The sequence below is a fragment of the Nuphar pumila genome, chromosome 13 (genome assembly GCF_984573655.1).
Source record: "Nuphar pumila chromosome 13, dmNupPumi1.hap1.1, whole genome shotgun sequence".
NCBI classification, from domain to species: domain Eukaryota; kingdom Viridiplantae; phylum Streptophyta; class Magnoliopsida; order Nymphaeales; family Nymphaeaceae; genus Nuphar; species Nuphar pumila.
In genome coordinates this window covers 96,941,283-96,967,598 of record NC_143261.1, presented here as the reverse complement: position 1 = coordinate 96,967,598, position 26,316 = coordinate 96,941,283, and the positions used below count along the sequence as shown (strand labels likewise).

At 37.5% G+C, this 26,316-nt stretch overlaps 2 protein-coding genes across 2 annotated transcripts; both read left to right on the top strand.

The window, feature by feature from the left end:
* The first annotated feature begins 13,944 nt into the window (after positions 1 to 13,944).
* Positions 13,945 to 17,077, top strand: LOC149819335 (protein WALLS ARE THIN 1-like). Its single transcript, XM_089985146.1, has 6 exons — positions 13,945 to 14,186; positions 14,272 to 14,334; positions 14,658 to 14,774; positions 14,857 to 15,259; positions 15,855 to 16,006; positions 16,588 to 17,077. Exons 1-6 carry the CDS (start codon positions 13,972 to 13,974, stop codon positions 16,811 to 16,813), a joined length of 1,176 nt encoding a protein of 391 aa, XP_089841272.1. The 5' UTR covers positions 13,945 to 13,971; the 3' UTR covers positions 16,814 to 17,077.
* Positions 17,078 to 22,165: 5,088 nt separating this feature from the next.
* On the top strand, positions 22,166 to 25,531 carry LOC149819334 (uncharacterized). The gene is made up of 4 exons (XM_089985057.1): positions 22,166 to 22,291; positions 24,218 to 24,553; positions 24,660 to 24,732; positions 24,816 to 25,531. The coding sequence occupies exons 2-4, from the start codon at positions 24,221 to 24,223 to the stop codon at positions 25,280 to 25,282; spliced, it is 873 nt and encodes a 290-aa protein (XP_089841183.1). The 5' UTR covers positions 22,166 to 22,291; positions 24,218 to 24,220; the 3' UTR covers positions 25,283 to 25,531.
* The last annotated feature ends 785 nt before the right edge of the window (positions 25,532 to 26,316 follow it).

Sequence of the window (26,316 nt, the reverse complement as noted above, 5' to 3'; positions counted from 1 at the left end):
AAAATATGGAAAAAAGCAGCTACAAACTTTAGTGGTTATTGGAAACTGTCTAGTAGGGGGATGGAAGAACTTCTATTCTCAATCATAGAAGTTCTCTACATATATGATTCCACAAGTTGGTTCAAAAACTATAAAAGTAAATATTTTTGTAAAGCCTGAATAGTTTTTCAAATGAGTTCTACTTCTCGAGTAGAAATGGAATCGATGGCATTTGGGAAGGCAGAAAGAGAAGGCCACAGATTGCTAATTGCTTTGACAAATTGCCAAGAATAAAAGGCAGTGGAGATACCGATACTAGACCACAGGCTTTGACATAGTGCGGTTGGCAATGGAGATACTGATACTAGACCACAGGCTTTGACTGCTTAATTATTACGGTTAGCATGTAAATTTTCTTTTTTTCTTTTTGAGAGCGAGAGAGTAGTTAGCATGTAAATCTTATAAAAACAAATAGCAAGTAGTTTTGCCTTTGGTATTTTCTTTACTAAGCTACACAACAGTCTCAAGATTAGCATACAAATTAATTTTTCGTACCTAAGTTCTGATTTGCATTATTTGGATTCTGTGCAGGTTTAATTAGCTGTTGCTGCCGTAAATGAAAGGATCTAGTTGTATAACTTTACATTGAAAGATCCGAGAGTTGCTTACGATAGTCACTATTTTCTTTTCTTTTTTTGCTTAGGCCAAGGAAACCTCCCTCTCCTCCCACCCACAGTGACAAACGTTAAAAACGGCAAAAATCTTGTTTTTCAAAAACTTGATTTTTTGGCAAAATCTTGGCAAAAAAAGTAAATTAAAAAATATAAAAAATATTTTTTATCAGAAAATATTAATACAAATTTTATTTTAAAATAAAAATACACAGTTTTTTCATGATAAATAGCTGTTTAAAACATAGATATCGCATTTAAATTATGGTATTTATGGTTTTTTCATAAATCTTGAGATATTTTGAAAATCTCGCAAGAAATTGTTGTTTTAAACTTTCAAGAAATTTCTCGTGATATTATTGCAAGATTTTCATAAATCTCACGATATTTGTCACTATGCCCTGTAAACACCCCAAATTTTCACTCACCTCCCCGACATTTCCACCAAACATCACAACTCTTCCCTTGAGATCGCCGGAGGGCTAAATGATCATTTTCTGAGCCTGAAACTTGCAAAAGTCCAAATTTCATTTGCAACTCTCAAAATTTCTCTATTTTAGCTCAGATGTTCAAAGTTGTATTCCTGACAGGAGACGGGAATCTCCAAGTCTTGGTTCAAGGGTACATTTCATAGGACATGTCATTGCATATCATTGCATGAACATTTTATATCACTACACTGCACAGCATGTCATTTCGAGGTCCAGAACTCTCGATTTCAAAAATTTTAATCCAGATTCAAATTTTAACTCTTTTCAAAATTGATTTCAAAACCCTGGGTCTTTCAAATTGTCAATTCTTCCCATTTTACCCCCAGGACTCTGAATTTCAAAATATTTTCTCAGGAAAACGATTTGGATAGTTTTAATATGGATTTTAGTTTTGAACTTAGCCATTTTATCTCAGATTCTGCCCTTTTGTCAGCAATTTTAAAAATCATCATTTTACAAAATCGCGCTATAGAGGCTACCTCTTTTCAAAATTTATGTAATTAGGTCCAGTATTTATTATTTGCCAGTTAGTCTAAATTTTATGAAAAATTCAAAAAAGGGGTTTTACTATCTTTCCTTTATTTCAATAAAGAAGTGATGTGGGGTCCGCCCTGAGGTGGTGCCACATACGCTTTCCTTTTGAAAATTTTGAATTTTGAAAAACCCAAAAATATGGGAGCCTTGTCCCAGAGGTGGCGCCACGTGTCATTTTCTCTCTCCTTCCATCCTCTGACATGTGTCAGTGTGGGGCCTCTTTAAGATGGTGCCACATGTCTTTAGCCACCTTCTTTATTTCATGCCATGTGTCAATGTCCACCACCTTCATTCCTTGCCATGTGTCATGTTGATGCCACTCTAAGCTGCCACATGTCATGCTCTGCTTTTTCTATAAAAATGGAATTGTCTCACCCTGAGGTGGCGCCATCAGAGGTGTTCTCTCCTGCAACAGACATGTGTCACTCTTTGCTCTTCTCAGAAAAAGCAAGTGACACATGTCACTCTCTGCTTTTCTCAGAAAAAGCAAGTGACACATATCACTCTCTGCTTTTCTCAGAAAAAGCAAGTGACATATGTCACTCTCTGCTCTTCTCAGAAAAGCAACTGACACATGTCTCTCTCTGCTTTTCTCAGAAAAAGCAAGTGACACATGTCACTCTCTGCTCTTCTCAGAAAAGCAACTGACACATGTCTCTCTCTACTTTTCTCAGAAAAAGTAAGTGACACATGTCGCCCTTTTGCTCTTCTCAGAGAAAGCAAGGGACACATGTCACTCTTTGCCTCCTTTAGAAAAAGCAACAATTCAAATATTTAAACTCCAGGCTGAGGTGGCGCAAATCCTGATTTTCTTAATTTCATTTTTTTATCTAATCTGAGATGGCGCCACATGTCCCTGTCCCTCCTTTTCCTCCCTCCTGCCACGTGTCACTATGGGGTTGATGCCACATGGCCACCCTCCATCCTTCCAGAGCCAACCCAACTTGAATTTCAAATTCCTCCTGAGGTGGCGCCATCTGAAGAGCCTCCTCCAGCAAGCTGACACTTGTCAGGTATGGAACCACCTTGAACTGCCACATGTCTAGATCTCCTTCCATCATAAAAAGTAGAAACATCTCTCCTCTGAGGTGGCGTCATTTCTAAAAAGACCTTTCCTCAAAAATAGCTCTGTAGCCTGCTTTTAGGAAAAGTAGAATTCAAACTCCTCTGAGGGGCGTCTTCTGTTTCCTCTACTCCTGCCTTCTGACACATGGCAGTGTGGAGCCACCCTGAGGTGGCACCACATGTTTGTCCTTGCTTCCTCCAAAAAAAGCAAAATTTCAATCATTCAAACTCTCTCTGAGGTGGCGTCATCTGGGTCCTTTGCCTTTCCTTCTGACACATGTCAGTGTGGATTCCACTCTAAGGTGGCGCCACATGGCAGTCTCTCCTCCTTCCAGAAAAGCAAAGCTTTGAATTTCAAACTCCAAGGTAGCACCCTCTGAGGTGGCGCCATATGGGAAGCTCCTGCAGAGAAAATCAAGCAAACCTCAATTTTGAAAATTTTCAAACTCTGTTGAGGTGTCTCACTCACAAAATTCATATTTTATTTATTTCAAAATTCCAAATGACATGCCCTGAGATGGCGCCACATGGAAGGCCTAGATTAACTCTGTTTGAATTTCAAAAATCTGCAAAATTGCTATAAATACCATGGCCCACGCCCAGCTGAGGGAGCTTCCTTTTGGACTTGAACTTCAGCCAAAATTCTCTCTAGAACTCTACTCTTTCTCTTTTGAATTCATGCCCCCCTTGGGCCCATCGGAGAGAGTGTATTGAAGTGCTTGTTCACACCACTCCAAGCTCGACCTAGGAGCAGAGGATGATTTTGATGAACATTCTGACACTCGATTTGAAGAGTGATAGAAGCCATTTGTAGCCGCTCATTTCGGGAGTTCCAAAACAGCAAAAGAACACAAGGTGAACCTCTATCCTAATTCGTTCTATTGAAACAATGCCTTTGTCTTGATTTGCAGTTTCGTTTTGAAGAAAGAGCTCATCTGAAGGATGGATCAAGTTATTCTCATAAAACGCATATATCAAAAGTAGAATTATGATTCCTTGGTGATTTTTAACATCCATGCATTAATTAGATTTAATTCATATTTAATTTCATTGATTTATCATATTTTAGGAATTAATTAAATTTTTTTAGCCTTTATTTCAATTCTGCTTAGTTTTTGTAATTCCCTATTTTTGTCAGTCAGTCCACTCATCATTTTATGTGTTTATTTTTCTTTAAAAATACCCAAAAAAATCATATTACGTGCCCTTAGATGTCCTTAACAATCTGCAAAAAAAATGAGGATCATTTGAATTCGTTTACGGTGTTCAAAAAGCCAAGTCGGATTTTGTGAACCGGGAAACATTATGAATATTTGGTCCCGACTTGTAAAATCGAGATCTCCATTATGTGAGATCCGATTTTAGATCCGAAAAATGCCCTGAACTCGAGATGAAGTCTAGTATTTAATCTGATTTTCTCAGATTTTTCGAATTTTTTTTGTTGTCTGACAAAAATCTGAGAGTTCAGGACATGTGTCAGAGCCTGATTTGAGTGTGCCGAATGTCCTGTGTTTGATTCTGAAATTTTGTGATTTTTAAAACAGTCTTAATACCAGTTTCGGATTTTTCTTGTCAGTCTCCTATTTTGGCATGTTTATCTGTTCTTCTGATTTATGCATATGATGTCATATTTTTATTTTCTTTCCTGTTGATCAAATGTCGAATACATACAAATGAAAGTTGTTCATATGCATGTCAGTAGTCCCTCATTTAAATTTCAGAAATTTTTATGGTCAGTTGCTAAATTTTATCCATTTTTACATCAGAACAGTTTGATTTTAGTTCCGTCAGAACCAAATCCCTGTTTCCGAACTCACCATAGTTCAAATCCTGAGACTGTAAAAGCCAAAGATGTTCATTTTCATGTCCTTTAGCAGCCCGAAAGATATCAGACATTTCTATAGTAGAATTTTGCATTATTGCATTAAATACTACATTTGGTTCGTGCTCGTATGCGAAATTTGCCTATTTTAGAATTTTCTTTGAAATTTTGCATCTAGGCCATGTCTTTTCATGCATTTTATCATTCTAGGTTGTTTATAAGGGTAGATAGGTGCTCCCTACCGAATTTGGCATGATTTGGAATTCGTTTGATGATTGGTTTAGCCATGTCATCGAAACAGGGCCCCGCGGGACCCTGATCCAAACGAAAAACAAGCGAAATTCGTTATTTTGGCCAAGTTGCAAAATGTCAAATTCTGATTTTACAGTCCTAATGTGTTTAGCAGCATACCATCATGTCTCATCATACAATTCATCATCATTTGATTCAATTCAAATTTCAAAATCTCAAATTTTACAAAATTCCTTTAAAAAACCCTGATTTTAAAGGTGTAACCTTAAAATTAGGGGTATTTTGGTCATTTTGACCATTTGAATCCCAAACTATTTATTAATGGATTTTCTTGCGTTTACATTGTTTCAAATATCAAGGAAGTGTGAAAATAAGGTTTATATCCAACTAAGTCCAATAATATCAAGATATTATTGGAAAATCTTGGAAAAACCCATATATTTGAACTAACCCCATTTCAAGTTTGGCAGGGACATTCAGAGGAAGGAGATGGAATCTGCAATTTTCCTTTTCTTTCATTTTATTTAGTGATGTAATAATTAAATTAAATTTTGGAATAAGAGATTTACCTTTCTGCTTAGTTTAGGATGCATATCATATAGTTTGAATTTCTGCAATATCCTGATTATGTGATTCATGTATTTTATTTCAAAATCACTATGGATGTACACGAATGACATGTGCACCAACTCTTAGGGAGTTGATGAACTCGGTGGAGTCCATATTTACGTCCCTAGTCAGAATATGGACGAGACCCAGATTCAGCATCTTTCTATTAGTCACACTGAGCCTACACTCTTAGGCTATCTTCCAAAAATTCACTGCATATCTTTGATCTTTATAAAATATTTTAGAATTAACTAAGTAAGTTACAAGCATATTTACGGCCATAGTCGAAATATGTGGTAATCTTACCTTACTTTAATTTTAAAATTACATATTTTCCTGAAAAGATGTTTTCATAAAAAAACATTCATTCATTTAAGATAGTTTTCATCATGAAAGCACATGCTTTTTCTTTTGATAAAATCACAAAAATTCTATTTTCAAAGAAATCGATTCCTTAAGAGATTCTAAAAACTTTCCAAGTTTGATTTTCCCAAATCGTGTTTCCTATGATTTTCTCGAAAAACACTCTTTCTTAGCATCCATTTTCAATCCTTCAAAAGAAATTTTCCAGCAGCTTCAAAGACTCTAAATCGATTTTGCAATTTCTCAAGGCTAAGATTTTCTGAACTTCAAGTTCCTAAGATTTGATTTCTTTTCTCAAAAGAGTTTTCCTATGAATCTTCAATCATTTTTCAAAGAAAATTTTCAAAGTTGGAGTTTTCTTGACAAATATTTTCTTCAAGAGTTGTCTTTTCTCAAGAATTCTTTCTATTTTCTCAAGATTCTCATTCCTTCATGATTTTCCCAAATCTTTATAAACTTTCTTGAGATTTCAAATCCTTTTATCTGAGTTTTCCTGAGAGATTGATTTTCATCATCTGCCTTAGAAACATTTTCCAAATCCAAAGCATTTTCTAAGCATACATCATGTTTTCCAACCTACATTTTACAAAGTTTCATAGCACATGCCTGAATTCTCTGTGCATTTAGGATAGAACACGATTTTGATGATTTAACTAAGTCAAGCACACATTTGATCTTTGGTTTGATTACCCCTGTTAAAGGCGGCAGGAACGATCGAACCTCGTACCGACAGGTCGAGTCCCATTCCACGAAATATTTCCTGCAATTTCAAAACGGATGCGAGTATTTCAAAACAATTTTCAAAACTCTGGTCAAGTTAGACTCACAGAAGGTTTTCCCCTCTCTCCCGCAGGGAAGGGAAAAATTTTGCGACGATAACATGCCCCCACCCCTCCGCCCCTCACAAAAAAATTGTCGTCATTGCCAAGAGCAGATCAGGAGATCTGCCAAATCACTTTTAATAGAGTGATTTGACATCCTCACTGCCTACAATATGCTCAAAAAGACCATGAGATCCTTGTGAGATGAATCAATGGACGGCGAAGATGTCAAATCACTTTTAAAGTGATTTAACAGCTCACCTAATCTGCTCTCGGACACCCATCTAATAAAACTCACATTAGGTTCCTTTATGACTGCTTGTGTCAGATTTGAACTGGATTTGCAATAAAGATACACAATTTTCTATTAAAATGCGACAATTTCTAGGACATTTGCCTAATACTATCATTGTTTTAAATAATTACTTGGACTTCAATCTTTTTTTGAGAGAGAAACTACTTGGACTTCAATTGTGTGAGACTAAGTCTGCAACTATATACCATTTCAAACTATGAGAAACCATGTCATATGGTATGCAAATATTTGATATCATTTTTTTTCCAGGAGGAACTCCAAAGCATGAATACCATAAAATCTTCAAAAGTGCAACATTTATCTCATAAATTTTGATTTGTAGATGAACATTTTGATAGGACCCATTTGAGTATGAGCCAAGTAGTGTGCATACAAATCTCAAATGTTGGTACTTCCATGTTTATATGGCTAAAGGTTGTGTAGTGATTGGACCCAAGAAAGGTTTATCATTGTCCTTTCTCTCGTAACTAAATATTTTTTGTAAAATTGCTTCAAAATGATTTGACGGGTATATTTAGAGTCTGTATTAAAGATATTCGTCTTTTAGTGAAGGATTTTAATGATGCATTTTTTGTGTAATTAAAGTGTGCATGGTCTGTCAATGAGTGTGATCTCACCTACTCGTACCTATCCTGGTATAGTTAGTTTTCCATCTAACATTTGGAATTTTAAAAACCTTGTTTTATATTCGCATTTTTTGGCATAAACAAAACCATTTGTTTTTATCCTTGTTTAAAATATATTTTTATATTTGAATGTATTGGTTCAAAATATGTTGGGAAGTGAATGAATCATGATAAATCTGTCTAGATGAGAGTTAGACTCACCTAAAGTTGCTTAAGGACACATTACTGAAACCAAACTTGTGATGTTTACATGGACCCCAAAGACTTGTCATTTAAATAAGCTGACTACATCATTTTTATGTAAAAAAAACTATAGTTTTATGAATCTTCAAACTCTTAAGAATTAGTCAAATCAAGAATTTTTGTCCTATATCGAAGAATTGGAAAAAATGGTCAACCTAGAGGGTTTGGCCTTATAAGGGGCTGATCAAATGCATTTTTAATCTGCATTTGCCTTTGCCTATGCACATTGGTCCAGGCTCAACCTTGGCTTGCCCTTAGCTTTTCTGCCGAGCATGTAGGAATGACAGTGGACTGGTGAGGGGTGGGGGACAAGGTCTCCACCTTCACCACGTCTCAAAATCCTACATTACATCCCCGCCTTTATCCTTGCATGAGTTTTGATTTTAACTTTCATCCATGTTTCATGTCCTTCGTTCCTGGTCCAAATGGGGTGAGGTGGGGTGGAGTTTCATTTTTGCCCAGTCCACTGCCATCGCTAAAGAAGGATAGGGGATGGGGCTGGGCGGGACAAGGCAGGCATCGAGGATGGGGACAAGGTGGGGCGGGAGATAGCATAAGTCCATCCGTGCCTCCATCCCTACACAGGTTTTGATTTTAACCTCTATACGAGGCGAAGAGGGGCAGGGCTTTGTTCCCCCTCTCCCCCCCCGGGTCCACTGCCATCCCTACCAGCATGGTTGAAATCCATTAGCTCTTGTGGACTCATGTAAATTTGTATCATTAGCGCTATAAACTTTATTATTGACCATGTCTTAGATATCCGAGATGAATTTGCCTAGTTGGCTCCATGTTTTACGAACCTAACCCAAAGTAGGTTGAGACTAGTCCAGGTTTTGGTTAGGTTTAGACTAGTTCAGGTTTTGGTTGGCAGTGGTTAATAGGTTGAGAGACGAAAGAAATACAGCATTACCACTCATGAAGATCAACAAAATGTTGAACCCATGAACTGAACAAGAGCAAAAGCCAAAACAAATAAAAGAAACACTACAAGAAAACTGTGGATTAGCGACGGACACTATCCATTGCTAAACTGTTTAGCGATGAAATGGCGATGGATAGCGTCCATCATAAATTTTTTGTCGCTAATTAGTGACATAACTTATCTGTCGCTAATTTGCTCCCTGCTTAGCGGTATTCTGACAACAATAGATCGGACTTGTATCACACCACACAGCCACTGCGGGGTCTTCTGCACAGAACCGGTGCACTCTTCGGTGCACTCTTCGGTGCGCTCTTCAGCACCCTCTCAACCATGTATTGAATTTGTTTCACGTACTTGTTATTTCAAACAAAACTCTTTGTATATGTTCACTTATAACTAATTAGAACTTGGCAAGAATTATACTGGGTTGTTAAATTTGTTTCACTTATAACTTTTTTTAAATTTGTTTCACCTACTTTGTATATATATTTTTTATGTGTACTTTTTTTTATACACATGTTATATAATTTGTATAACGAGAAAAAAATTCTCGATATTTATATTTCAAACAAAATTGTTTTATTTTTTAAAAATTTTGTGATAGATTAAAGACTGATATTATTCATCGCTAATATTCAGCGATGATTTTCTGAAGAAATTCAGTCATAAAATAGCAACAGTATTTGGTGATAAATAATATTTGTCGCCAATTTAGTGACGGATATTATCCGTCGCTAATATTCAGCGATGGATTTTCTAAAGAAATTCAGTCACAAAATAGCGATGGTATTTGGTGATGAATAATATATGTTGTCAATTTAGCGACGGATAAGGAACGGATATTTATCTGTCTCAAAAACTAAATCAGTTGATGTTTTGCGACGGAATGTAATCCATCGCTAAATTGGTGATGGATATTAGAGACGGATATGTATTTAGCGCTAAATTTTAGCGACGGATATGTATTTGTAGTAAAACCAAATCAGTGCTTATTTAGCGACGGATCATGACATTTACTAATTCATCGTGAATTAGCGATGGAAGTAGCGACAGATCAGTTTTTTCGCTAATTAGCGACCAAGAAATTACGACGAACGTTATCCATCACCAAGCCGTCGTCAATCCGTCACTAAACAGTTCAGCGATGGATTAGCTTCGGATAGCGTCCGTCGCTAATCCGCAGAATTCTTGTAGTGATACTCTTAGTGTTAAATTTTTTGCAAAGGATTCACTAATGTTTTAAATGTCACCAAAGTGCTATATGGTAAGTACATTGTTGCATAACATTTTCTTGCTAAGATTACTATATATTGAGCAAGCACCTTGATACAAAATGATAGCTCAAGAGATTAAAGAACAATCACAAATGTGCAAAAATCAACAAATGTACTGCCTCTTTTACAAAGAGAAGTGCATAATTTCATGCAATCTTTCATGTGGGTATGGAATCCCTTTATGCAGAAAGAAGCCAAACACATGCCTATTGGAATCCATGAAGCTTTTATTCGTTCCATGAAATAAGCCAGCCCAGAAAATTGTTGTGGAGATATTCCTAAACATAGTCCCAGTGATATATCCTGCCTACGGACCTACCAATATCATGTCAACACGACTGTCAATAAGTCCAAACCCAAGTAGGTCCGATCCGACTCGTACCTGTTTAACAGATCAGCCTCACCATGAAAAGTTTTGAATCTTCCGGATATATTGAACTTGCATGACCTATTATCATTTGTATGTATAAACGACTTAGCAATATCATCTGTTTTTATTGCTTGGCTCTTTCGTCAAAACGATCCTACAGATATGATCTACATGTTGTTTTTAGTGCCAACCAGCTTTTGAATCACTGGAATCTGATGTGTGTTTAGGTTTTTCCACTGATTCAAAATATGACAGTTGTAAATATTTTTTTTTTTACTAAAAAACATGTTTTTCATCAAAAAAATATAGTGCAAGTATTGACTCCCAATAAATTAACCATGCTGAAAACATCCATGAGGTTAAATTGGGTTAAAACAACCTGCATCAGGAGATTCTAACTAGATTTCACTTACAATCGACTGCATTATATATATATATATATATATATATATATATATATATATATATATATATATATATATATATATATATATATATATATATATATATATATATATATATATATGCCTAGAAAAGTGGCAGCTGCCTACCAACTTTTGAAGGTGTTTTTTTCATGTTTTTCTTAAACTGACAACTATATACTTAATTTTATAGTAATTGACTCTTGTTTCTTTTGATTCTGATATGCAAGTAGTTTTTATGAGGTTTAAAAAACAATGGTCTAAGATTTACATTAATATTCGCATGATGACAGCTGCATGGACTCTTTTGAGTTCACCTGCTCAGTCTTAGGTGAGTCCTAGCTATGCCTTCTCCACGTTTGGTGGGATTGACATGCCCTTGACCATGTCACTAAACCTTAAGTCTTTACCCCAAAAACCATAGGTCCACAAGCAAAGTGTTTGTACCACGTAAGGGCCCAATTGGTATGAGCAACATAAGGTCATTTTTCTAATATAATATAGTGAAAGAATGTTACCAAAAGGGAGTAAAAGAACAGGCTTTGTGATTTGTTTACTTTACTATCTTGTGGAGGCCTTTTTTTTTAAATGATGTGGTCTCGATCCAGCAGGCAAAATGTCGCTTAAAGTAACAAAATGGGTCTGCCACAATCTTAAGAAAGGACACAAGAATGCAACTTTGAGGTAGAAAGGCCACAAGACAGCTGCTTTCTTGTGGGAATGATGGAGCAAGGTTCTAGTTAATTAGTATTTTTAACCCTTCCCTAATAAATGTGCCATTTTGTGCACTAGAGCTTGCTGAATTGACTCGGCAACTCAGTGACTCAGTCAGAGACATTAGGGATGCAAACGGTTCGGACCGGATCTGAAACAGCTAAATATATGTGGATTTGGATCATAGTAGGATCTGGAACAACCAAAATTTGCAAAACCTCCATCTTGGATCCGACTCATTTGTATCCATGCACCAAATGGGTCAACAAGTGGGGAAAAGCTTATTTTTGGACCTAAACTAGGTTCAAGACCCATGAGACTGAGAGGAGATGCAGTTTTCAGAGTCAATGAGTTCACTTATCCAACTTGGGTTATGTTTCAAGTTTTCAACTGCATGTTTTTTAAAAATTCATAAAGTAAAGAAAATAGTTGTGTTTCCTACAAAGAAGGATATAAATATATATTTTTATGATATATAGAATAATACAAAAGGTAAATAACTCATATATATATATATATATAATGAAAACTTTATATATGTATATATGTTGTTGTTTTTTGTACTTTTAAAGCAAAATATAAAGAAACCTGATTTTGTCGAGTCAATCAAGTTGATTCGCCAAGTCATGAGCTGTAACCAAATTGGGTTTTGCCCAAGTTAGTGGGCTAGCCAACTCTGTGTGTGTGTGTGTGTGCATGTTTTAAAGTATGCATGCAGGAGTAGGGGTGTCAACGGGTTGGGTTTGGTTTGAACCCAGATGAAACCAGACCTGGCCTCAATTTTCGGATATGGTATCGGGTTTGGACCCGGTATAATCAGACCTACCATAAGAGAAACCATACCCGGACCCGATAAAAACTACATGAACCAGACTCAGGCCATACCTGTTAAAATAATATTTTTTATCATTTTTATATTGAAAATTTGTGGGTCTTAACTTAAACTCAGGTCGGGCCGGGTCTGGTATAAAATTTCATAAACTATACCCGGATCTATGTATTAATAGGACGGACTTTCGGGTCTTAATCAGTTCTTGTTATTTAGCATCATACCCAGACCCTATAGGGTTTGGTACGGGTCATGTCCAGGTAAACCCAACCCGTTGACACCCCTATGCAGGAGGCACCACAAAGGGACAATTTGCTACAGGTTGGCATCCAGAGGGTGTGGTCAGTGTGTCGTGAACAAGGCAGTGCATGCCCACGTGCAAGGTGGTGCACCACACCCCCCCTCGTGTGCAATGGAGCTACTTGGTGCTGATAGCACTTTGCTGCTAGTTGATAGAATTGAGTGGGCATTATCACCCTTGGGCCCTAAGTCGTGCATGCATTCATTTATGTAGAGACAGTGCTGCTTTTTCTATTGTCCAGGCTTCAAGTGTTGGGGTCAAGTCACTGTGCCAACCAATCGATAAGAGCTTCTTTTCTGTATTGTCTTTCATAAAAAACAAACACAATATGCTTAAACCGTACCTTGCCTAAGAAAAAAAAATGAGGAAAAGCCAAAGGAAAAGTCCAAGTTCATAGGTGAGCATGGGCTCTCAAGACTTAATACAGTGCGCATATCTGGCATCATGTGATCCTGATTTATTTCATGAGTTCTATCGTTTGTGCTGTTGGAGTTCATGAATTTGGTCACATTTCACGTGTTGAAAGGATGCCCTTAGTTGAACCTGGTTGCTCACCAGGAAATACTTTACAATGACAAACTTGGTGTTCTATTTACTCAGAGAGACAGCTCTTGAATCATCTGATTACGACATCTGAATAAGTTTTTATAGAGTTTGAACATCAATTGCCCAAAATTTTTACAAAAAGTCAAGCATCAAAAATTGCATTTTTCATAAAAAATAAGATCCAAGTGTCGATTCCTAACAAAAAGACTGCCAAAAACTTCAGCAGCCAAATGCTCAATTGACATTATATATATATATATATATATATATATATATATATATATATATATATATATATATATATATATATATATATATATAAAGAGAGAGAGCACAAACAGAAACAGAATAATCATTTGTGATTGTTTGGAGGAATGTATTGTCATATCTGCTCATCTTAATTGGTAGATACTGATTAGTTTATTATAAATAAAAGCTAGAATGTGGTGACCTTTCATTTATGAAAAAAAAAAGATGCAATGGAGAAAAGCGAGAGGACCATGAAACAAGGAGGTGAGGATAAAGTAAGGTGTTAGTGCTAAGGGGAGTTGTCGTGTCGCTAGAGTGCGGGAGGAGAAAATGGGGCAGAGAGAAGGAAAGAGAAGTAAAGGTGAGAATGTGGGAGACAAGCAAAAATAACAGTTTGACACAACTTATTTTTCATGAGCACTTGTGGGTCCCCCAACCACCAACACACTGGAGATAACAGGATATAATCATGCCTCCCTTTGTGATGTATATTAACATCCTTCGCTCCATTGTGCAACTCCATTCTTCACATTCCTATCTCTCTCTGAGGCAATGGCGGATAACTCAGCCATGGAGAGGAAAACATGTCTAATACCAGAACGTGCCAAGCTGCACTTGGCCATGCTGGCCTTGCAGTTTGGTTATGCTGGTTTCCATGTTGTCTCTAGGGCAGCCCTTAACATGGGGATAAGCAAAGTTGTCTTCCCAGTGTATAGGAACATCATAGCTCTAATCCTACTTGTTCCCTTTGCCTACTTTTTAGAGAAGTAAGTCTATATATCCCTTCACTCATTTATCTTTCATATCTTGTTAATTCCTTGTATCTCCTATACACTAATATTTCTTCTGCAGGAATGAGAGGCCAAAGATCACACTATCATTCCTCATCCAGTTCTTCCTCCTAGCTCTCTGCGGGTAATGAAATAAAAAAAAAAATCTTCTATAGTCTTAAATGGATAGAGTTTGTTCCAAATCATTTTCTGCGGGCTTGCAGGCTAAAGTCATATTTAGTCTTAAATGGATGGATAGAGTTTGTTCCAAATCATTTTCTGTAGGCCTGCAGGCTAAACTTACATAGTTTTTGTTTTTACAAGATGAAATATTTTCTTTTTTGAGAGAGAAAATAATTTTATTTAAAAAGATAATAGAATCATGGTGATAACACCTTATTACCATTTCATGCTTGTATCATACAAATATGATCTTATTAGGAAAAAAACTTTCATTTTTTTGCCTAGGATAACTGCTAACCAAGGATTCTACCTGTTGGGACTGGAGCATACATCCCCAACATTTGCATCCGCCATTCAAAACTCTGTGCCTGCTATAACATTCCTCATGGCAGCGTTATTAAGGTATCAACCTCTATCCTTTTCTCTTTTTCTTATTCTTTTTTAATTTTTCTTGGAATTACTTTTTTGATATATTTGTAAATAGGTTGGAACAGGTTCACTTGAACCGTAAAGATGGGATAGCCAAGGTCTTGGGAACTCTCCTATGTGTTGGTGGTGCATCAATCATAACACTCTACAAGGGGCCAACAATCATAAAACCATATCTGACCAACACAAGCAATGAGCTACTCTTGCTGCTAGGAAGCAGTAAAGGCAAAAACTGGACTCTTGGATGCATCTTTCTAATTGGACACTGTCTTTCTTGGTCTGGTTGGTTGGTGCTGCAAGCACCTCTCCTAAAGAAATACCCTGCAAGGCTCTCTGTCACCTCCTACACTTGTTTCTTTGGGGTTATACAGTTTCTCATCATTGCAGCATTCATAGAGAGGGACTCCCAAGCTTGGATTATACGTTCAGGGGGAGAATTATTCACCATCTTATATGCGGTGAGAATATATACAACCTCCATATTATCACAATTTTGATACCATAGTTCCTGCTTAAGGTGCCGCACTAATTTTAAATAAAATCCATTATTGGAAAGAAAAGCGAATGCTAGCAATATTCTGAGAAGAAACTCTGAGCCCATAAAGACTAAGCCTTCCTGGCCAAGGCCGACCATGGTTTGCCACATGACCGGGGACAACCACAAATGTTTTATCAACCAGAGGCTTGCCAATGTGCCGTCAGTGATTAAAGGAGGGACTCTCTCTCTCTCTCTCTCTCTCTCTCTCTCTCTCTCTCTCTCTCTCTCAAACACAAAAAACTCTGTAACCAAGGAGTTTTGGGGACATTGGCACGGTGATGGAGTCCTCCAAGACAACATCCAAACAATAAATGTCATGTTGGGTGTCCTACTGCAAGAAAGCCATGACCTAAGTAATTAAAGCAAAAGTACACCAATACAAGTAATTTGGCCAGTTCTTCCTTGGTGTGTTGCCAAAAAAGTGTAAGAGTACATGTTAAAAATAGTTTTGTTTTGCCAGTATGTGGTGGATTTTTTTTTTAATTTACATGTGTGTGCTGGATATGGTATTGAAGGGGTTGGTGGCTTCTGGGATAGCATTTGCTGTTCAGATTTGGTGCATAGACAGGGGTGGGCCCGTCTTCGTTGCAGTCTATCAGCCAGTGCAGACCTTAGTTGTCGCAATCATGGCTTCCATTGCTTTGGGCGAACAGTTTTACTTGGGAGGGTACACCTCTCTCTCTCTCTCTCTCTCTCTCTCTCTCTCTCTCTCTCTCTCTCTCTCTCTCTCTCTCTCTCTCTCTCTAGGTTTGGATCCGTGTACGTTTAGACCCGGCACTAACCTTCATGTTCCATTTCTCTCATAACCCAACAAACCACAAACGAGTTCGAACTTAATTGTTTTAATATTAGTCTTTTTTTCAATTTTTCCCGAAAGTTTTACATAAAATGTAACACCAGGTGCAGATATCTTGGTTGGAAACACCCAAACGGGTGAGGCCCGACTGAGTTTTGGATTCTACCTGACCTAACTAAACAGACCTATCAAATCCACTAGGGTCATTCTTACTTATTCAGGATCTAGGGATATAACCACTGACTGCCCGAAAAGGTGATCATTCCTTAACCTTGCTCAGTCGGGAAGTTGTTTATGCAATCCTAGTTTACTAGTCTATGTAAACCCTAATATGACCAAAGCCCGATAGAGTCAACCAAGCGATAGTTGATTTGGACAGCTCATAGAGTGAAAACAACACATCTCTCTCTCCACAATTACTGAAGTTTTTCTTGTGGTTCCATATAATGCAGAATCATCGGAGCAGTGCTTATAATAACTGGCTTATACCTTGTTCTGTGGGGTAAAAACGTGGAAAGAAGAAGGGTGAGAGAAAGCTTGGTGATAATCACTGAGAGGAATGAGGGACAGGGCAACAGAGGGTTGGATTTGGGAGCAGAAGGCACAAAGCCAGGTTCCATACGCACCTCACTCACCCAGCCACTGTTACCACCTTCCTCATCCACCGATAGCGTTTAAATCTGTGCAGTGGGTCATTATATATATATATATATATGGCCACCCACTACCATCTGGAAGATGCATGATGAGTACTAGAACTCAAACCTTTAGCATTCATAGGTCATGGTCCTAAGCAGATGGATTCTACTAATTTTGTTGGTTGGGTACAAAGAAATGAGTTCCTGCCAACTCAAGTCTACCTTATGTGACGGTGAGTTTTCATCTGTGTGTATTTATTTCCAAATGATATTATTATAGAACCTGCGATGATCTTTTGCTTCATGTTTGCATCTCTCTCTCTCTCTCTCTCTCTCTCTCTCTCTCTCTCTCTCTCTCTCTCTCTCTCTCTCGCTATATATATATCAGTTACGTTTAACATTAAATAGATTTGAAAATGACTAAAACACACTAAAAATGATACTTTTTGAGGTCAAAAAGATAACTTTGATAGCTTCATAAAGTTTTTTTTTTGGAAGAGGTGTTTAACTTTTCAATTCCTCCAAGTTCGAAAAATCTATAATGCCCAAAAAACTACTATTGTATTTTAAAAAATATCATTATTTTAAGAGTGTTTATCATTTTCATAAGATTGAATTATCTAATGTTAAAGCTAATTGGTTTATGATAGATAAACCTATATATATATACATATATATATATATATATTAGTTTTCAGCCACATTATCATACAATGGTACACGCTTGTACAATGGCACAGTATCATACAATGGTACACGCTTGTTCCTATCAATTGGAATGTATTTAACATGGTGCCTCATTTTAAATTGGGGGCTCCCCCGATTTGGGAGTGTTCTTCCCGGAACACTGGATCTAAAGACCACGGGTAAAACCCTAAGCTTGGAATCATTTATTAGAGATATGTTTTAGTGGTCCCCGTGCAGGCCCATTCAACATCAATGACTCTCATACCCAACGTACTCGTCTCTTTCTTAATTAATGAATTCAAAAATGTGTCTGGACTCTGGGCATGGAAAAAAAATGCTGCGATAGATGGAAACTAGGGACTTGACACCTGGAACTATCGTTTTCATAGTTTCTTCTGAGTTTCGTGGGTGACACGAGTGGGGAGACTCTATAACATACGTTCTGGGCACGTATAAAAAATATTTTATTATTCTTAATAATATTTTAATCCTTTTTAATAATATCTTCAGTAAAAATGTATTTGTATATTAAAAATATCAAAAACAGAATTTTTTATTAATTAAACATAAAAAAAAGTCCCTTGTCACTATATCAAACTTGAGTCATGTATATGGTCGTACCGTATCTTTGTGGTGTAGCTTAAACTCCAAACAGTCTCCTGGGTTTGAACCCCAAGCTTATTTATTGGGCACTAAAAGTGAACACCAAAATTTGGTAAAATGTAAAACCTTTTGAGTAGAATTGAAGGTTGTGCCTCTCAATCTCTACATCAAATGTCATGTAGAAAGGACGGGAGTTTGATAGAAATATTTTTTTTTGAAAAATAGTTTTGATAAAAAGATGGATGCACAAGCCCTGAGAGCTTCACAGTAGAGGGGATGTCATGTTTTCGAATCCCACGGATGCATGTCCTTAATTTGTTGAGAGGCTGAAGCTGGGGGTACTCTTTGGCAATCAAGGAAGACTTAAATACAAGAGCATCATATTAGGCTTGTATTGGTTGTTGATACTTGATTTTTTTTTTTTTTCATGAACGATGGAGAAACCACCCTTTGGATCAGAGACCCTTTGGATTAGTGCTAAGCCTGCCATATATACTTATACTCGTTCCAATGGTGAAAGCCTGTGGCATACCCCTTGACCCCAAGAACTCGCCAAGCTTCAGCTGAGCAAGGGCTTATCCCTTACCTTCATTAATGTAAGGGACTGATCCTCATGGGATGGAACCCTGACTACCTGCCTAATGGTGAAGGCCCACTCCACTGCACCAAACCCCTTGGGTAAGGCCCAACAAAAGGTATTTAATTATGGTGGATAGGCATCATAAAATAACATTCATTTTATGAACAGATTGGATACAGAAAAAACAATTTCAGATTTAGTTCGATCTGGATCTGGATCTGAATCTGAAAAGGTTCGAAACCAGGTCTTTCTCAACTTGGCAAATGTTCTTAGGGCTGGACTGGTAAACGTCGTCCAAAAAGGTAGGTTGAAGGTTATGTACCCTTTAATTGGGCTAAGTGGGAGTAGAAGCATGAAACATGAGAGGATGATGTTACTATATATCATCAACTGCATTCGCTATTGTAGACATTGCGGAGCAATATCGCACTCATCAGAGCAATGCTGGTTTAAGCCAATACCAGAACAAACAGCTGTGGCAGAAGGGGAAGGAGGTTGGTTGGAAGTCAGTGAGAATGTATGAGCGCATTCAACACTACCAGGTCAAAGGTAAGCAAGCAGAGCATCCCAAGCGGAAACAGATTCCAGGTTCTAGGTGGGGGCAAATCCGGCATGTGAAGAGAGACAAGTACCAGGAACGAAAGACCCGAACCATGCCTGGTAAAATAATATTTTTTATCATTTTTACATTGAAAAATTGCGGGTCTTAATTAATCAAAACTCAGATCAGGCCTGGGTTTGGTATAAAATTTTAAAAACTATACCCAGGTCCATTTATGAATCGGACCTTCGGGTCTGGATCCAGGTCTTAATCAGATCTTCTTATTTGTCACCATACCTGAACCCTATAGGGTTTGGTCCGAGTAAACCCGACCCGTTGACACCCCTAGATTTAATATATCTTTATTAAATTTTGTAGAATTTCTCAACACCTTATCTCTTTCCACCTTTACCAACCGGCCCAGTCTTGCCAATGGGGATGGGTGTTTTTTTTTATTAACCTAGCCCCCCTGGTTAGGCTTGCGCTCGGCTTGTAAAGACCTCATTGAAACTTATAAAACATGCTGGACAATAATACAAACAAAAGGTGTTCACCTCAGCTCGGTTAATATAGACTCATTAATTACTGATAAATATATTCTAGACGGTTTTTTATGATGAGGAACCCTCACCGGGAACAGGATCACTTAATGGGCCACCTCCCAACCAGGTAGACCCCAGCTGGGTTCACTGACACCCAAGTCCTTATGGAGCCCACCAGCTAAAAGTATCTACACATCTTGTGGGAGTCGAACCTGGAATAAAGGGGTCAGCACCTTCTCTTCCGGCACGCTGCTACTCGGACAACCCAGGTGGGTGTATATTCATTTTTTGGATTTATAACCCTAAGATACCATATACACCGAGCATGAAGACCTGGTCGTGCTGGCTCAGTCTGTCATACCTACAGTTGTCGTGCCGGCAGCGTAAAACTCAGAGTCTGAGACCCTTGCCCCACGGGGCCTATGCTACACGTTGGCTTGCGCAGAGGGAAGATGCCTACAGAAATCGAACCTTGACTGCCCGTTTAGCAGCCAAGGCCCCACCCCACTATGCCAACTTCCCTTGGGACGGGTGGGTGTATATTCTAGACATGTAAGTGTTTGGCTTGCAAGAAATAGGTTTAGAGCTCAAACTCCATTGCTTTCAAGGCAATGCATTTTCTCTGTAAACAAGTCAGCTTGAGCTCGACTTGATAGGTCAAGAGTTCATATCTTATTAATTCCAACTTTGAAACTGTATATTTTCTTGTAAATTAACCAGCTTGATTGTAGCTTGTTTAGCTCTCGGCTCAACTTGCCATAAAAATTATCCAAACTCGGATCATGTTCGGTTTGTTCAGCTCATATACAAACCCTAGCTCAACATTTTTACTTATGGTTTGTATATTTGGTGACATTCACAAGACGCCCCTACCAAATATGTGGATCCCTTATGGGCGAGTGACAAAAGTTATGGTATGAAGCCCTTGAAACCCATCATGGAGTACAGCCAGCTTTGACCTTGCACCAAGGTACGACGCTCCCGTAGGTTTTGAACTTGCGACTAATTCCCGTCAACTTGTTGACATTCACAAGTCGCCCCTACCAAATATGCTGAGCCCTTGTGGGCCAGTGACAAAAGGTATGGTACATTATAACTTTTTATTTGTTGAAGCCCTTGAAAACCTTTTTTACACTTTGCATAATATGTTTTTTATTAAACAAATCTTGTAGATCACATCTGTAAAGCATTGTTTAACCATTCTACCATTTGGTTAAGACAGTCTAAGATTGGTGTAAACGTATACCAATACTGGGTACACACATAATTTTTCAAAATGAGAGTGCATATATTGTCCTGTTTTAGGAAAAGAAAACATAATTATAAATAATCAATTTTGGTATTTAAACAAATAATGTTACAGAGCGAAGAACATCTATTCACCTTGTTTTGCTTGAACTAGGAGTGTAAACTGATTGGATTCGGGTTATACCTTGTCAGATCCAAATTTGAACCTAAAATGCAAAATGGATGAATCTGGATTCAGATCTAAATCAGGTCCAATGAGGTAAGATTGAATCTGAATTCAAAGTAAATGTGACGATACAGGATGCAGAAAAAGTATAGTAGAAACAAGCTATTTACATGTTAAAAATGCAACCAAATCAAAATTTGACTCAGATCCGCAAAAAAGATCCAATTTAAAACACTGATATGCAACCTGAATGCATATTTTGATTTTACCTATAGGGCTCAAATCCGGAAATAATATGTAAGACTTAGATCAGATATCTGGCCATATCCAATCCATTTACAGCCCTATTTGAATCCCAAAAAATAATATCCCTTGCTGACTGCTATTCTAAGAGTTAAGTGTCTGAGAGAGAGAGAGATGCAAATGGGTCAGATTCAGGATGGATATTTTTGCAAATTTTGGTTATTCTGGATTCAACCAGATCCGACTCCTCAAGGTATTTAGCTGTTTGAGATCGCAATTTGAGTGTAGAGAAAGTCAAGGATGCAAACTGGTCGGGTTCGGATCCTAAAATACATTGGGAAGTCGGATCAGTTCAATCTGGAGCACCCAAAATTTGTAAATTCCTCTTCCTAGATCCGACCCATTTGCAACCCTAAGGGCATCCACCAAATATTCAAGAAATCAAGACCCATATATCCAAAAAAAATAGAAGTTCCAGAGTTTGCCACCTTTAAAAATATTGCAAACTGGTGTGACCAAGTTACAGAATTTGCAATTTGCCGTATACAAAACCTACAAAGGTTACTGGAGGCCCACCACCAAGATCTGGAAGCTATCGAAACGAGAACTCCTAAAGAACCCCAATTTCAGGAATTTGACCAAAAAATTCTGGATTTTCAAAGATCCTGGATAAAGTGGGCAAATTCGAGATTTTGCATTTTCGCATGTCGTTTGGGAAGATAGAACATCTCATCTTTCTGCCTTTCCATTCTCCTCTACTAATTTCCCCCATTAGGCTTCAAACCCTAGAATCGTCCGGGGCCTCAATCGGCAGCCATCTTCTCCGGCGAGCTCCGGCTGACTCCGGTGAAGACAACCAAACGCGGATCGTCCCCAAGGACTGTTCCTCCACCCCATCTCATAGAGATGTCGGTTTTTCTTTATCGATCTTTCTCTTGATTCCAAGAGGGTGAAAATCCATTGCCCATCTCGGGAATTTCTTCCCAATTGATTGTTTTCTTTCATTTTTACTTTATTGTTTCCCTATTTTTTGTGGTTTTGGTTTCTGCGTCTCTTGATTGTAATGCAGTGGTCAGTGTTATACTAGGGAAAAGGATTTGACTATTGTTCTTGTCTAGTGTTTTTATGCTATCTATTGCAGATAAATCGGGGATATAACATTTATTGGTGAGCAAAAGTATAAGATGGGAAGTTGGTTTGTACAAGTTATGCATTTCAGAGGACCCAATTTATGAGGCTAAACCCAGAAATTTGTATTCTTTGTTTTGTATGGAAAGATGAGCATAGAATTTGTTGAAGACTGTGATTGAATTAGAGTGTTCCTTCTCTGATGTAAGAGTTCACTCACTGGGATAACTCTTGGTGCCTGTTGATGAGGTTGCAAATTCAGCATGTGAAGGCAAGTGGATATGGTTTGCATGAGTTGCCCATTCTTCAATTGATGAAGTATTTTTACACATAGGAGGCTGGTTGGGGTTCGACTAAAGCCCCAGCAATAGAGAAATAAATACATGGTTTTAGGGTGATCAAAACCGCAGTATTACAGAAGTAAAACCTTAGTGGGCACCCATTTCTTGTGAACATTCGGCTGCATGCTCTAACCTTCCCAAAAGAATCCAAATCTCATTTAACCAACTTTTTAACTTTTTTTATAAGTCCCGTGTTGTTCTCTAGACCAACTCTCTCTTAAAATTAGTCAAGTACAACCATGTTCGCAAATTCCCCTAATATGAAAGTCCCAGTGAGTTCATTGTGCAAGGTCTCCACTGTCTTTTATCAGATGTGAGAATCATTGACTGTGTTAGCTTTGTTAACTGATATATGCTCCATGTGAGTTGAAGAAAGTTCAAAGGTTGGGTCTGCAATTGCCAAAATGTCTCCAAGTGAGGGCTAGTTGATCTTCCATCAATAAACTTTGATCATTGGAACTCTCATGTTCGAAGTTTGTGGATGTGGTTGTACTTTTCTACTAATTATATGCAAGAGTTGCTCCATCGACCATCAGTTGAAATTTGTGTTGAGGAAGATGGTATTTGGAGTTTGATTTTTGTTAACTATGGAAATAAAGGGGTCTTTAATAGTTAAATGCTTGGAAAATATGGATGTTTATTTAAGATCTTGCTGTAAATTGTGGTGTTTTGATCAGTGAGGCTAGCTTTCTGATGGGTATGTCACTTGAAAGTTGAAACAGAAAAGTTAGCAGTCTTGGAGGATGTTTGAGATTAATTTATTGAGGAATTATTGTCAGTGGATACTACACTTTGTTGACATATGAAGAGTAAATGAGAGTCATTATTCATTGCTGAGCAGTAATCTTGCGTATTCTCAAGTGCATGAAGAGAATAACTATCCTAGTTAACATTATAATAAAGATTAAATTTTGCAGGCTTAATCGCTGTCATTTTTCATGCTTACATTTGTATTGTTTGTTGGTTCCTTTGCATGCATATCTATGCATTCCTTGGCTATATGTGTGGGTTATATGCATAGTTTCATCCTTGTATCTTTTTCATGTTACAGTATATTTGTGATTGCACTAGATATTCTCTTTTAGTCTGTTGAACTTCTAAGTTCTTCGGGCAGGTAATGCTAGTGGATCATGCATTGTGGGTAGAGGTTGCAAAAATTTCTTGGCCAGAGTATAATGCATATTTCTACTCTAATAATGTGGCAAAACCTCTATTTCAAAATAAATATCTTTGTGTTGTTGTTATGAGTGATTGACTATCTTGATCATATATAAATGTCTTTGTTGACTTATTTCATGTTGCAGATGTAGCATACTATGTCTTGTATTGACACACTTTTCCTATTGTTTTCAATGGATGTTGCAGAAGATGTCTATGTATCCCTGCATATCCCAAGACTCAGATAGGGCTGATTGGACGACTGCTCGCAGCCAATTTCTGGTTGAACAGTTGATTGAACAGTTAATTTATGGAAATAAAAATGATTCTGGGTTTACAAAGGAAGCATGGAAGCTGGTCTGTGCCTCTTTTAACAGAAAATTCAATTTGAATTATACCACTACACAATTAAAAAGCCATTTCAAAATATTAAGAAAACAGTATGAGCTTGTCAAATTACTTGGGAGTCAAAGCGGATTTGGTTGGGATGATGTATATAAGGTGGTAACTGCTGATGAGGATGTATGGGAGCGATATATCGCTGTAAGTTTATAGTGTTGCAGGATGTGGTTTCTTTTCAGTAATGATTTATCTTGTCTGTGTTACACTTGATTTATTTTACAATTGTCTTACATGTTTCGATATACAGGTCAATTCTGATGCAAAAAACTATAAGAACAAATGTTTTCCCCTCTTTGATCAGTGTGCAACACTCTTTGATGGTAGATTATTTGCTCTTTTCTTGGTTTTCTCATTTGATGTTGGCTTGTAAAAAGGCTTGGTAATGTTATAAACACATATACAGGTAAAAAAATCCAAGGACGTGAAACACTATCTATCATTCGCAATGCAGAAACTGGTACAAGATCCAGCAATATGAGTGAAAACAATGAAGAAGATGAAGCAAGTTATGGGTTTACAGTAGTACCACACATCCCAACACAACAGAAGCGTCGAAGTTCCACATCATCAGATCGGCGTGAGAAAAGAGCGAAACCAACTTCTGGGCTGAGAACGCCTGTAGCAGTAGAGAACATTGTACCATTTGATTATTCATCTGATAGTCGAGCAGCACCGAAATCGACTGCAGCAGTTGAACCATCTGTGCGGGAGTGTTTGGAAGAGCTTCAGCGTCTGCCTGGACTAGATCGAAAGGATAAAGTGAAGGGAACCAAAATTTTTAGAGACCCTTTTAACCGTGTTGCGTTCATGACCTATGATGAAGATCTTCGTCGTGAGTGGCTGCTTAATGAACTTGAAAATATGAATTAACATCTTCATCTAGGCTTAATGAATTGCTAAAATAGCTTTCTTGCTGTACTTATTATTCAATTACTTATCCTGCATCTTTTATCAGATTACCATCGACTTGTGATTCTCATCGAGTATATTGGAACAGTGACCCCTTTTTGATTGTCCGTGATAAGCTTGGTTATAATCATGATTGTGATTCTAATCTGCATCATGTATGTGTCATTGTCTGTTCTTGTTATAATTCATATATATGACTTCAATTTTCAATCTTGTTAATAATGTTTATTGTGAGCTTGGGTTAAATATTACTATTAAGTTGCATGAAAAGGTTATAAAGATGGTGTTTTTAATTTTATTGAATATGTTGTTTGAATCATGACAACACCCGCAAATCATTTTCTGAGTCTTTTTATTAAATTTATTTTCATGAACGTGATCATTCGCACGAGTGCAGGTGCGAGTGGGCTAGATTCAGAGAAGCCAGTTTAAGGGTTTTGTGGATGGGTTTGTCTCAGGCTAAAGTTTGCTTGTCTCATTGCTAACCAACTTGAACCCTTTGCACTTAACACTTAACTCGGCCTATGCCCATGAACCTATTTTATCAGATCAGACGGACTTGGCCTGAGCCACACCATGACCTGCTAAGGGAGAATAGCTTTTGGGATGTAAACGGGTTGTATTCTATTTGGGTATAAGCATTCTGAATCGTATATGACCTAATATGATTCAGGGTAAGTTATGGATTCAGATGAAGAAAGCTATTGCCGAGCTATGACCAAATCTGGATCATATTAGCTTTAATAGTTATAATTGGATATGTTCTTTGCATGTAATTTTTTGGGGAAATTTTTAAATAAACACCAAACTTGTCTAACTCATGCACACCCAAAGTTTCGGAGTTTGCAATTTCCCACCAAACTTTTGGTATGCACATGATTTACCCTCATATTTGAAAATTTCCCCTTTTTCAGATGTTAGTGGGATCAGGATTCCAGCTTAAAACTTTAAACTGGATCATTTTCATTGGAATGTTGGTATTACTGAATCTAATC

Bases quoted from the DNA above. Each gene is read 5' to 3' on its own strand.
- LOC149819335 (XM_089985146.1), top strand. From the start codon at position 13,972: ATGGCGGATAACTCAGCCATGGAGAGGAAAACATGTCTAATACCAGAA. The intron at 14,335-14,657 runs GTAATGAAATAA...TTTTTTGCCTAG, and splicing joins TTCCTCCTAGCTCTCTGCGG to GATAACTGCTAACCAAGGAT. The intron at 14,775-14,856 runs GTATCAACCTCT...ATTTGTAAATAG, and splicing joins CTCATGGCAGCGTTATTAAG to GTTGGAACAGGTTCACTTGA.
- LOC149819334 (XM_089985057.1), top strand. From the start codon at position 24,221: ATGTCTATGTATCCCTGCATATCCCAAGACTCAGATAGGGCTGATTGG. The intron at 24,554-24,659 runs GTAAGTTTATAG...TTCGATATACAG, and splicing joins TATGGGAGCGATATATCGCT to GTCAATTCTGATGCAAAAAA. The intron at 24,733-24,815 runs GTAGATTATTTG...ACACATATACAG, and splicing joins GTGTGCAACACTCTTTGATG to GTAAAAAAATCCAAGGACGT.